Here is a 13851-nt window from a genome sequence, read left to right as displayed (position 1 = left end):
GACAAGGGAGGTGGATAGCAAGAGTTCATTTTGGGATTTATAAATTACAGTCTTTGCAAAACATCTAAGTGGGTCATCACATAAGCAGTGATTAGATCTATTTCTCATTAAAACTATCAAAATGGCCCCAGACCAAGCAACATGGAGAGGTAGCTGTATTCAGATAAGAGTAGGCAGTTGGACCAAAGGATCTATGAAGAGCTCTCTTCCAGGTTTCCTGTCATTACTTCTCATAACAAAAGAGAATGTTTATAGACTACATGCACTTTGACTTAAAATATGCATACACACTCCCCCCTCACATAAAGAACTTCTCTTTTTTTAGAAAATCCCAATACAATAGTAGACCATTAAAGGAGATCTAATAGCAGAAAGGAGAATACAAAACAAGCAATGCAAGTGGTAACAATATAGGGAAAAGAGCCTGGGCACAGGTCACTCTAGGCTTTTTAGAGAACTTTATATCCATTTACTATATTTCATCAACTGTGATGGATGATTTTCCATCATGTAATATCCCTAAAAACAGGGATATTGCACCATAAAAAAGCAATTTTGAGTGGCCTAGATTGAAGTTTAGATCTTAGAGAGGGTATCCGCATTTGCTTCTGCCAATTATCTAAGGCACTAACAATTAAATTACCTGACGGAAGTTTTGTTTGGGCCACACTGGTATCTATTAAGAATTTGAATCACAAGCTTATTTGTCATTCTAAACTGTTAAAATAGGCTCACCATAGGCCCCATCAATTCACCCCTAGATACGATACATATATGCCAAAAAACTGCAAACATATGTCCAACCAAAAGATTTGCACACAATTCATAGAAGCGTTATTCATAATAGGCCAAAATTGGAATTAACCCAAATATCCATCAATTTATAAGAGAATAAAAAAAGTATTACATCCATAAAAATGAATATTACTTAGCCATAAAACAAAATGAAGTAATGACATATGCCACAACATGGATGAACATCAAAAACCAGAGACAAAAAATTCTATTTATACAAAATGGCTATAGAGACAAATCTGAAGGTATAAATCAGATTAGGTTGCCTGCGGATGGGGGAAGAGGGCAGAGTGACTCCAAAAGGGCACACGGTTTCTTACTCAGGTGATAAAAATGTTTTAAAATTGTAGTGAGATTGTAAAATTCTGAATACCCTAAAATATCAATGTATTGTAAACTTATAATAGGAATTTTATTGCATATAAATTAATATTGAAATAGAGTTGTTTAAAAAATTCTCAGGCCAGAGAATCTCATGAGAGGTTTGTTTTTCCCTCCTTCCCGAGGCTGATTAAAATATGCACGTTTCTCACTGTGTCTTCCTGTATGACAGATTATTTTTCCTTTCCTTTATGCAAGATCTTCTATAAAATTCTCCAATTTTTTCCTTCTGTGTGGTGTATAAGTTAACAATATCAATGGCACCTTAGATCTAATAAAAAAATTAAATCTGGTCAAGAAAAATTAGGAAGGGGTGTTTGGGAAGCAGAGGTACCTCTCCAACCTGAGCAACAATTATCTTACGTAAAGTGGGGTGCTGAGCCAAAATAAATAGTCACACACACACACACAGAGAAATCTAACTCTGTAAATACTATTTATAATTTAACAACTACAAAGAAAAATATTAACTAGTTGTTTTCCAACAATCATTTACCAATTTTCACTCTAAATAACTTGAAACAGAACAAACTTGCATGATAATGAATTGATCTACTCTGATGGGAGGAGGAAATGGTCTTAAATGCTTTATCTCATTTCAACCTATAATTCATAGCTCAAAAGAGAGTGAAGGTGAAAAAAGTCCTGAGAAATTCTTTGCTAAAAAACATTTCTATTTTCATTGTAAGCTAATTATCACCTGGCTAAAAATGTGTACCTGGCTAAAAATGTCAGTTTATAGAGATAAGGACAAATTCACCATAGTTCTTGCACATAAACATAATCAACCCCACTGCAATCCCATATGCAAGCCTTAGGACTTAATTAAATACATACACATGTCTATGTAAGGATAAATTCAAAATTGCAATAAATGCTATGGACTATAAGAGATGACTGCTGAGAACTATTAAATGTGCATCTGTTCTAATAGTTTTTGAACATAAATTTGATGTTTTTTTCAGATTTCTCTAAACTACCATAAAAAGAAATCTTGATTAACTAGTACCTGAACAGGTCTTTCAGTAAGATTTTTGTCCTGTTGCCCACTGTGATTTTATGAAAAAATGCTACCAAGTTACAGTGATTCCAAGTGGTTGGCCAACTCTTACCCTCAAATGAGGTCAGGGCCCAACTTTGTTTGTGTCCACGGGTTCCCAGGTAAGCACGGTATCCCAAAAAACCCAAAACCAAAGCCAGCTGCAAACTTCCAAGCAAAAGACAGCCCTCTTTTGGAATCCCTGAAACATTTATTTTTCTTGTATTATTTCATAGTTAATTTATAAACAGACTGTGCTGTCACAGATGGTAGTTGTGCAAAAGTGCTGAGTGAGGAAGAAGTAGACCACGTTATCAGAGCACCAGGAAGATCAGGCCAGCCTGGAACTATCAAATCATGAAGGAAGATACAAGGCAGGGCTAATCTATAGATTATAAATTTTTATAGATCATAAAATGAGTCTAATTTACTGTCCCTCACTAAGAGGTCACTTCCTTAACACCAAGCAGATGAGAAAATGCACGAACATTTTAAATCTTTGAAAAGGATACGTTCAATGTGCCATTAGCACATAGCTCATTTTCCCTCCGGTTTGAAATATTGGTGATGCTTAATGTTTGCAAACTTAGCAACTTCCCAAAATAGTGAGCCAGATAAATAATACAGTTGTAGGAAAGATTAGGAAATAATTCTTTTGTGAACACAATCAAGGGCTATCTCATCTGTAGCTTGCATTTTTTCCGTTAGAAATTCAGGAGAAAGGGCCTCCCCTGTGGCTCAGCGGTTGAGCACTGGGTTGCGAAGCTGCCCGCAGCCTCTGCGGCGCTGGTTCGATACCCGACTGCTCCCTGGCCACCGGAGGAGGGTCCCGAAAGGCAGGCAGACCTCTCCTGCCACCCGCTGCTCCCCTTATCAGTGTACTTCGGTCCTTCTGCCTGCTCTGCTCCCCACTCTGGTTCTGGTGAATTCTCTCACCCTCCTGCACTTCTGACTGTACCCAGTGCTTGTATAAATAAATAAATAAAATCTTTTAAAAAAACAAAAAAAAAAAAGAAATTCAGGAGAAAATATTCACAGGAAAAAATTTATCAGCTTGGCAAGGAGACTGTATCTTGCTAGAGGGTAGAGCACTGCTATCTGCACTCCAAACCATACTGTCTAGTTTTGTTAGCATAAGAATAGTGCTCTGAGCATGACAGCTCACTGATCACAAAGGTAATGACATGACATCACAAATTTAAGAGGAAGTGAGAAAAAAATATTGACAAATAAAAAATTAGAACAATGTAAAAGTTGTTCACACCAACAACATTCAAATAATCTTTTACAATTAACATGTATTCATAATCAGAAGAAAAACAGTTTTTTACAGAAAATATTGAATAACAGGTTACTTCTGCAAGACTTTTAATTTAAAAAAGGGTCAATAATGCAAAAGTCAAGTACGGAAAAAAATCACACTTTATGTTGGGGAAATGAAGAGAGTCATCGAAGTGAGATTTTCCCTGTGAGGAAGGCATATCTGACTAGTTTTCAAACTGTTACTTCAAACATTTTTAGTTCTGAAATTTCTTAACATATTAAACATGAGTCTCTACTTACCTAAATGCTAGGTATAACTTACTCTTTTTTTCAATGTCTCAGAAACAACATTTTAAATATTTTCTCAGTGGCAAGTGTTAGCATCTAGGGTGGGGAAAGCACTAAAGAATCAATTTAACAAACCAATTTACTGAGCAACTACTATGTGCTTTGCTCCCATTGTCACACTTTAAAATAAAAAGATAAAATTTTATTTTATCTTGTCAATAAATCTATGAGGATGAAAAAACTGAGACTCAGAGAAACTGACCCGAGGGCTCCCTGGTAGTAAGTAGCAGGCTGGAACTGAAGCTCAAGCTTGCATGTCAAGTCCAAGGGCTTGTCTCTCTGGAAAGGTACATCTGTGTGTGTGCATCTCAGCAAACAAAAACCATGTTGCTGTGCTTTGGAGCTCTATGACTATCTGTCATTTTTTTTCTTCTTTCTGCCATTTTTGCCACTGTCAACACACTGTCTTATAAAACTACCCCCTCAAGATACCTTTTAGAATGCTGGAAAAATTATGCCAAAAAGCAAAGTTTATTAGAAACAAATTAAAATCATTGTAAATGGACTCTGAATGGGCCTGATTTTTAGATGATGGACTCTGATATTAGACTTTCCTCTCTCACTTTGGACTCTTGCTAGAAATAGGATTTATATAAGTTCAAGGTCTTTTGTTTCTCTCTCTCTCTCTCTCTCTCTCTCTCTCTCTCTCTTTTTTTTTTTTTTAAGTTCACTGTACCCTTACTGGTTTTTCCATCTATTGGATCTGTTCATTTCAGAAGTGTGTGGAGTCACCAACTCATTTCAGAATGGTCCCTAGCCCCTTCCCCCACCCCAGAAGTCCAAAGAAGGAAATTTTTGTCCAGTATTTACTGTGGATACCTGGTCAAGCTCCTGGAAATGTGTTGTGGGCTCGCCTTATGACTGAAACCCCCTGGAGTTTTTAGTTCTCAAAGTTGTCTATACTGAGCCTCTGCAATTAGTCAATTACATTTCAGGTTTTCAACCACATTGGTTCCCCTGTGATTTCAGCATAAGTGTCTTTGCTCTGGATAATCAGAGACTCCCTACTCATCTGTCTGTCTCTCCCACCTTAGGGGCAGCAAATATAGTCTGTATCCTCTTTTTTTATGGATTGAAAAAGAATTACTCATTTTTCATTTTATTTAACTTTTTACTTAAGACTAGAATTCATAAAAAAGGAAATGCAAACTCCTAAACAAAGATAATAAAGAAAAATTTTAAAAAGTATTATTTAAATAACAAAACTGTTTCAGACAAAATGCAGTGACAGTGATGCTACATTTTAAACCACTTCACTTATAATGTATTAGAAACACATGAACTGATAAACTCTTTTGAAAGTGCTATGGAATGAATTGTATCTCCCAAACAAAATTCACACAATGAAGCCCTATCCCCCAATGTGATGGTATTTGGAGATGAGGCCTTTGGTAGATAATTAAGTTTAGATGAGGTCCTGAGAATAGGCCCTCATAATGGAATTAGTACCCTCACAAGACATCAAAGAATTTGCTGGCTCTCTCTCCCATGAAAGTGCAACAAGAAAGCAGCTATCCGCAAGCCAGGGAGAGGGCTCGCACCCTGATCTTAGACTTCCAACCTCCAGAATGGGAGGCAATAAATTTCCGTTGTTTATGCCACCTAGTCTGTGGCATTTTTTGTTATGGTAGCTGGAGCTAATACAGAAAGGCAATTTGAAATATATGAAGAACAATAAAAATATTCATCCCTTTTAATCCAACAACCCAAATTATGAAGTTAACCTTTGGAGACAAGTCAGAAATAAGACAAAGTAATACACATGAAAATAGTCATTATTCAGTTTTAAGTCTTTAAACCAATAACAATCTAAATGTATGACAATGGTAAAATGGATAGGTAAATAATGGTGTTCCACTTGATGTAATATGATGTCATTAAAAATTATTATAAAAACTATGTAGGCTTTTAAGAAATGATTATAATAAAACTAAGTGTAAATACTTTATTTGCAAAGTTAATGTGCAAAGCAAAATCTAAAACAATGCTAAACACGTAATAATTATGAATAAGAAGTAAAAGGATTAGCTATGGACATAAAATTTAACTTGTTGGAAAACATGTTTTCTTCTAGTTTTAATTAATGTTATAAGAAATAATCCTCAGAATATATTTAATAACTTTCCTAAACAGTCACATTCTAACTTAAACTATAGAGAAGTGACTTTTTTCTGACAAGTCACTACTTTCTTAAAATATTAGAATGAAATATTTATGATTTATATTTCTATACATTTTTTCTTTACTCCATACTTTTTATTATGTTAGTACTTACATAGAGATGGTATCCAAGGCATCTTCAAAGATGTCCTGGAAGGAAGAACAAAAAATACAATGAGTTTCTCAATAATCAAAATTCTGAATACAAAAGAAGTGTTTGCAGGGGCAAGTGATAGGGGGCAGAGGGGCAGGGGACAGACCATATTGGTGGGATACAGTAGAACCACTCAACTTAACTCTAATGTAATTCCTTTCAGAGAACCCAAACATGAACTTAATTTTTTTTTTTCAAACAACAGGGAAAATATTTGAGTAGCAATCATACTGGGTTAATCTGAAGAGAGTATGATTTCTTGAGTGGAGTTACTTTTCACTCCTTAATCTCATTCATCCTACAGTAGATATAGGATAAAACAAGCAACAGACTTTCCCAATTTAGTCTTCTCTTTCTCTGTGGTAATCCAGTTAGCAGCCTCAGGGTCTTCATTTCACATCTAACTTCACTCCCCTCGTAGCTAGTCTTCTAATTTAAATTGTACCACTTCATGCCACTGGAGTGTTAAAACGATATAATAAAAGAAAATCCCAAGCACATACACATGAACACACACTCACATGTATGCACAAATTCACAGATGCAATCCACACTCAAACACACTGACTCACATGTTCTCAGTCTTACACATAAAATCATACTGTAACGCAAGGACAGGATGCTGAGCAGGTTATCTATGACCGGAGCAGACTGGTGAAGGAGAGTCCTGGAGCCCTCGGTGGCTTTTTCAGGCTTTTATTGGGATTTACCAGGTAGATGACAGGGGTGCTGGGGGGTCGGGAGGCTGGCAGGCCTCCCTGCCCCCAGCAAGACTTCACTCTTTCTGGGCTCTCTGGCATTCTCTCTGCTTCTCTTGTGGTTCTGCTCTCTGCTGGTGTCCCTGTGATGCCACCCTTATAAGCCCAGTCTCTCAGCACAGGTGAATCCCATCTACATATGCCCACACCCTACTCCAGATGCCCGCCATCAGGCATGCATGCAGGACTGTAAGGATCCATCATCAATCCTAATGGTGGGAGGGCGGTAAAGCCTGATACTTTTTATACCCTACATATACACACTCACAAAATCACACATATACAAACAGTTCTCATAACTGCAAAAATCAAATCCAAGCTCCTCATTCAGGTATTTTGGACTGACTAAACCTAGTCTAGTCTTCAGAGCATCACCATCTACCACCATCGCCACATCCATGCTCCAGGATCTAACTAGTCTCCCTACTTCCGCACTCAAAACCTTCCATTCATTCTTCACAAAACAGCTCTACTTATGCTTTTCTTTTCTATCTCTTATGTTAATAAGCTCACACCATGCCATTGCTCTAGACGTCTCTGAGAGACTTCCATTGCACTTAAACCCCAAATCCTTCCCATGACCTTCACAATCCTAAATGGCCTGGTAGTCTCTGAATACCTCTCCAAGTACCTGCCCCCTTGCTGACTCCACTCCAACCACAGGTCTGTCTGTCTGTTCCTTCAACAAGTCAAACTCATTCCACACCTCTCTCTTCTCTTTCCCAGTATGTTCTTCACTCAACTCTTCCCATGACTGACTCATTCTTACCCTTCTGTTTTAAGGTCAAAAAGTCACCAATCAAAGAGACACTCTCCTGCTGATAGCCCTAATTAAAATTACTAAGACTAAAAGCCTTACTTATAGTTTCTTATCATGTGATTTATTTTATTTGTAATACTTATCTCTAATCATCTTGTTTGTTCACTTGGCTATTATCTGTCTCCATCAGGGTAGGTTCTTACTAAAGATGTTTACAGAAAAATAGGCAGGTCTTGCCACTGAGTTGTTGCACAATAAATTCATGCTACCCAGTTAATGAATTAATCAAACTTGAACTATCAAAGCACTGATATGTCACCTCATGTAGAGCTAAGGTGTAGTTATGATGAAAGAGGGTTATAGAAACTTTTCCTTGTGTAATCATTAATATTGTACAACGTTTAGACAATACTAGACTCTGCATTCAGGCAGGAAAGGAAAAAGCTGTATAAGTACTATATACTGTAGTTATTTCCAGTATAAATACTAAAATAAAAAACAAAATTATAAGTGGTGGCAGAACTGATTTTAGAATTTGGTATCCCTGAACCTATTAATCTAAATTAATACCACACTCTGCAGGGAAGGCAGAATCAAGGGCAACTCCATCTCATCCTCACTCTCCAGAGATTATTGACTACAGCAAAGTCAAAAGCTCATTAGCCAGCTACTAGAAGAGAAATGACATATACCTGAAGCACAGGAACCCAAATCAAAAATAAAGAGATGCTCTCTAGCCTCTGTAAAAATTCCTAACTAGAAAAGACTCTTCTCTTCAAGGAAAAGTCTGAAAAGGCTCTTGGTATCACAGATTTTGTCATGTTGAATGACAATTCCATGTCCCACACACCAGCATCCAGGTTGTCATGTAAGGGGTTGTGCAGGAGAGAAAACCTGTTCTCCAGGTACCCAAATATGGCCACAAGGATCAGCTGGCCTCTGCCAGACAACAGCCCCCATTCCCTCAGTACCACTAACCTCACCAAGGCCAATCTTTACCAAGTGAGGGGGATGGAGAGAACAGTGTGCTGGAAGGCTTCTGTGTGGGTCCTCACTCATAAGCCTCAGCCAAGAGCAGGGCACATAGCAGAAACCAAAACACATTACTGAGTGGGCCTGCAAAGGATGACTCAAAAACCAGCTCTCCATTTAAAAGGAGACAAGGCTAATTAATATTCAAACTTTAGCAAAAAAAATGCTCCAATCGCACCCTCAGAAAAAAAAAACAAAGCTAAAGCTTATCCAGTGAGAAATCATCTTCATTGAAGTAACATCTCTGCATTTTGTCATATAAAGCATATTACACAACATGGTCACCATGGCTAAGAGTATTATGTATATTAAAAACTGCTAAGACAGTAATTAGTTCTTTCTTTCTTCTTTTTGAGAAGAACTGGTGTGTAGGCCAGAGATGCGGGGGCTGAGAGGAATTACCAGAGACAGAGTGGGGAGCAGAACAGGTGGATCTACTGAAATACACTGCTGAGGGGAGCAGTGGGTGAGACAGGAGAGGTCTGCTGCACCGTTTGTGGGTCACCTCCCTGGCAGGGGCTCAAACTCAGGCCATAGTAGTGATAGTGCTGAGACTTAACCTCTAGACCACCAGGGAGTCTCACTTAGTTCTTAGCTAAAGTTAAAAAAAAAGTTATAAAAAAAAAAGTTACAACTGTGAGGTGATAGATAGTTAATTCACCTTACTATGGTAATCATTTCACAATATAAACATATACCAAAAGATTATGCTGTATACCCTAAACTTACACATTGTTATACATTAATTATATCTCAATAAAACTGGGGGAAATACTTCTTTATTTAAAAAAAAGTCAAAAATCTACTTTTTCAATTTAGCTGAATAGTGAAAATTGAAAAGATCCTCCATTGATAATGGAGAATATCCACCAGAATTCCAGAATATTCTAATGCAAGGGTGGAAGGGTAGGGAATGAAGGAAGGAAAGGAGTCGAGGGTGGGAAGGGGAAGAGTTTTTTGTCTGTGAAGGTCAGATAAAAGGTGAAGTGGTGTTTTGCATTTTTTTGTAAAAAAAGTTAAGAAAGAGAACTGAGATTTATTGCATTCCTATCATGTGCCAGCCACTGTACAAAAGCTATTTCATTTCCTCTTCCCAATTTACAGCATAATAATCCAGTCTGCCCAACATCATACAGCTAGTAAATGAAATTAGAATTCAATCTCAGATTTCTTTAACATCTATGTATTTTTTAAATGTTAATAAAAAAATTGTCCAAAACATATTACTCAGCATTCAAAAAAGATAAACACATGCAATTTGCAGCAACATGGATGGCGCTGGAAGGGATCATGCTCAGCGAAATAAGCCAAAAAGAAAAAGAAAAATACCGGATGGTCTCACTCATAGCAGGAATCTAGAAAACGTAAATAAGGGACCAGGAAAATGAATAACTATAAGAAAGTGAAAATCAAAATCAACAAAAAACTATGAACCAGAGACACTTTTTGGGGGGTGGGGGGCGGGAGGGGAGGCATTGGGGTCAGAATAGGGGGTTTGCAATTGTATGAGGGAATATAAAAATAAAATTTATTATTTAAAAAAAAAAATTGTCCAAAACTTGGAACTGTTACAGGGCAACCCAATGTGAAATGGGTTGGCCTCACTGTGGGTCCTCAACTGCACACTTAAAAGGGACTTATAATGAGACTTTCAACGTAGGCATACACAAAAAGGGTTATAAAAGGTTTATTTACCAAAAAAAGGGAGGAAATAAAGAAAGGAAAAACTCAGGGAGAAAGAGGTGGAGATAAATTGGTGAATGTGTCCTACCAGTTCCCCTGAGCCGGGACCCCAAAATCATGCTGAAAACAGGCAAAAAACCAAGTCCCCCCAAGGTCCACATGTGTGGTTATATACCAAGCCTGGCTGCTTAACTCCACCCTCAGTTCCCAGCAATCCTCCCTTCGGTGGTGATGGCATTATGGGATTTGTAGTCCTTGGTGTCTTGATCTCTTTGGTCTTGTTTGTGGAGTTTGTTCAGGACCTCCTTGCCCCCCAGCAGAACTATGGACAGATGTAAGACAGTGGTGGAGAGGGCAGGGTAGATCCTCTCAAGGTCAACTGCAGCACTTTTGACCAAGCCCTCCCCGGGACTAATTCTTTAGGAGAATGCACATGTGTTTGACTGGGCTATTTACCGATTAAGTCCAGATACTGTGAAGTTACATGTTCATTTACAGACTTCTGAATAGCAGAAAAAGTTACCTCAAAGGTTATACATTTATTGGGTGATAGGACATTGCCCAGCTTATCTTCAGCAGAGCATTATCTTTTTTAAAACCTATAAATACCCAGTTTCTTGAATGTCCTATGAATGAGTTTACCACCTCACTAGTTTCCTCCTTGATGAGCTAAATAAAATGCTGACATGATCATTTTATGTTTTTATGAATGTCACACCTCTCATGTTGGGAAATTATAATTCGATATTAATAGTGACAATACACTCTCCCCAGGTATACCTGCAAATAGTTTCCCAGCTCTTTGGGAAAACTAGTGTGGGCTCCAGCTGGGGGTGAAATGTTAGAAGTTAAAGGAGACTCCTGTGCCATATATCCAAGGACCCAGGGCTTTTCCTTTTCCTTCTGTCTTTTTTTAAATTTTATATATTTTTTACATCATTTTTCATTTTTGCACAACGTATGCCTTTTCATTTTGGTTATAGTTCCTGTACACTTTCCACCCCCCTTTTTTGATCCTACTCCCTCCTCCCCTCCCCCGTAGTATGTCTCTGGTTTATAGTTGCTTGTTAATTTTGACTTTTACTTTATTATAATTAGTCTTTTTCCTGACACCACTCAAAGTCTATCCCTTTCCTACTGCTGCTCAGAAAGCTTTTCTCTGTGGGATTTCCGTCAGGACCCCTGGATTGGGCACTTGATCTAGAACAAAGTGCTGGTTAACAGCCTCCCATCCAGGTCCCAGTACCCCTATGTACAGAATAACTAGATTTTCCTACCTATAGTCTCTACTACACCACACTTACCATCAAGCTCCCCAGTGCCTTGCCAGTGTCAGTTTTCATTTCCCCAATGATTACAAGTGGATTCCTATAAACCACCTTATAGTGTATAGGCTCACCATGTGGACTCCAGTTGAAACAAATGCAGTCAAAGAAGCATTCGGAGTGCTTCCAGTTTAAGGAAAGTATGGCAGGAAATCTCATGCTGCTAGACAAGTGTAATATGCTCCAGAGGAAAGCATCAGTGTTCATTTCCTTCCTGGAAGGAGCTGCCTTTGCCTCCTGCGTGCCCATGCCAGGCCAACCCGGAAGGACTACTGCACTGGGGGCAATATAAGACATTTAACTGAGCCGCACCTAGCTCTTTCTCATGTATTGCCTCAAAGTGGTACCTGACTTTTTCAAAAGCCTATCTTGACTCATTGGCTGGAGTCAAGGGCCATCGCACTCCTTCTGAATGTACTTTATACCTCAGCCTGGTATTCTGCACTTCATAGGCTCTTAGCAAATAATTGTTGGCTGACTGGCGGGCTGAGTACCCTTATCTTGAGATGGAAGGTCTTTATGTTGAGTGGTTTCATTTTGCGGTTCAGCAAATGGGTTAACCCTGTTAGGTGAAAGATTCCCTTGAGGACCGTCCAGATGCAAAGCTAGCAATCCAGAGCCTGCTGGATGGATGGAAGACCCTGGTCACAGAAATGGACACAAAAGTGAAAAAAGGAGCTAGGGGTGCTACATCAACTACTAGGACCTTTCTAAACAATTTTCATCCTATAACTTTGTCATAATCTGAGTAGCAAAAACGCATCTAAGTATATTTAAGCAAAAAAAAAAAGTTATTTTGACAAATGTTTATTTAAAAATCTTAAATGAAGATACTAATGGTTAAAAAGTTTACATTCTTTTTATCCTGGGGGGTGGGGTGAAGGGTGAGGGGGGACAGGCAAAGAATAAAGATAGCAAATATGCTATTAACAGCAGTAATTTAGATACTCTGTATTAATTTCCAGAGGGACAAATAGGTTTACAAACTTTTCAGGTCTCCCCCTCTTGATTTTAATCACTTTGCAGTGTGAATAGGAGTATGTGGAAAATATTATTCCAAAAAGGAAGAAGTAGAAAGGGACACGATAAAAATTAAAACTAAGGGGCCTCCCCTGTGGCACAGCGGTTGAGTGCTGGGTTGCGAAGCTGCCCGCGGCCTCTGAGGCGCCGGTTCGATCCCCGGCTGCTCCCCGGAGGAGGGTCCCACATGGCGCGCAGACCTCTCCTGCCGCCCGCTGCTCCCCTCAGCAGTGTACTTCGGTCCCTCTGCCTGCTCTGCTCCCTGCTCTGGCTCTGGTGAATTCTCTCACCCTCCCGCGCGTCTGACTGTACCCAGTGCATGTATAAACAAACAAACAAACAAACAAATAAATAAATAAAACATGCCTCTATAAAAAAAAAATTAAAACTAGAGACCACAAATGCAAAAAAAGTGAAATCACTTCACAAGGGGCTCATCCTCACTCCATTTACCTCCTCCTCCGTCCCCTTCCTCTTCCCTCCCCCTCCCCTTCCTCCCTCTCCCCTCCCCTCCCCCACTCTCCTCTCCCTCCCCCCCCCCTTCTTTTCTCCTCTGTCACATGGATGACTTCTTGGGTCTGTGAGCTGAAGTTGCCATGTTCTCATTGAACTGCTGTTCTCTAGGAAGGGATGACAGGCTTGCTGGGGCTCTGCAGACACCTTCCTCTTCAATGAGACCCACTCCCCACTCCACAGTATCCAACCTTCCCCACTGGAGCTTTCACCTAACAGTCCATCCCATTGACCAATGAAGCTGTGTGTCTGGTACCATGAACTCAAAGAGTAGAGCTGCTGAGAACGCTGATAAGTCACAGATTCTACACCTGGCTCTGGGGCACATCTGGATCATTCCCGGGAAGATAAATTCAGCATCTCACATGATTCAGGCAGGGATTAAGAGCCATGGGTGTTGCGGTGCTAAGGACGGCCAATTTTCCTGCCCATGGCATTCACACCTGGGGAATCAAGACGTCCAGGACTGACATTAATTGTCACACTTTATCATTATCACTATGGCATTTCTGGAGAATTCCTTAAACACTGAATGTAAACCATTTCACATGAAAAAGAGGACACATTGCTAAAGGAGTTCATATGAGAAATATGATTGATATAAAAAACATGATTAATGT

The 13851-nt window shown here is 39.0% G+C and overlaps 1 protein-coding gene across 4 annotated transcripts in view; it reads right to left on the bottom strand.

Annotated features, from left to right (window-relative positions):
* Nucleotides 1–13851, bottom strand: part of TTC39B (tetratricopeptide repeat domain 39B) — a gene marked incomplete at both ends in the record, with an annotated part of 106217 nt that overhangs the window by 71785 nt on the left and 20581 nt on the right. For all 4 annotated transcript variants that reach the window (XM_084236590.1, XM_084236591.1, XM_084236592.1 and 1 more), the window contains one exon: nt 6102–6136. In XM_084236590.1, coding sequence (XP_084092716.1) covers nt 6102–6136 — 35 coding nt within the window. The remainder of the gene's footprint in view (nt 1–6101; nt 6137–13851) is intronic.

This window comes from Talpa europaea (assembly GCF_964194135.1).
Source record: "Talpa europaea genome assembly, chromosome: 7".
NCBI classification, from domain to species: domain Eukaryota; kingdom Metazoa; phylum Chordata; class Mammalia; order Eulipotyphla; family Talpidae; genus Talpa; species Talpa europaea.
This window is presented reverse-complemented; position numbering and strand designations above follow the sequence as displayed.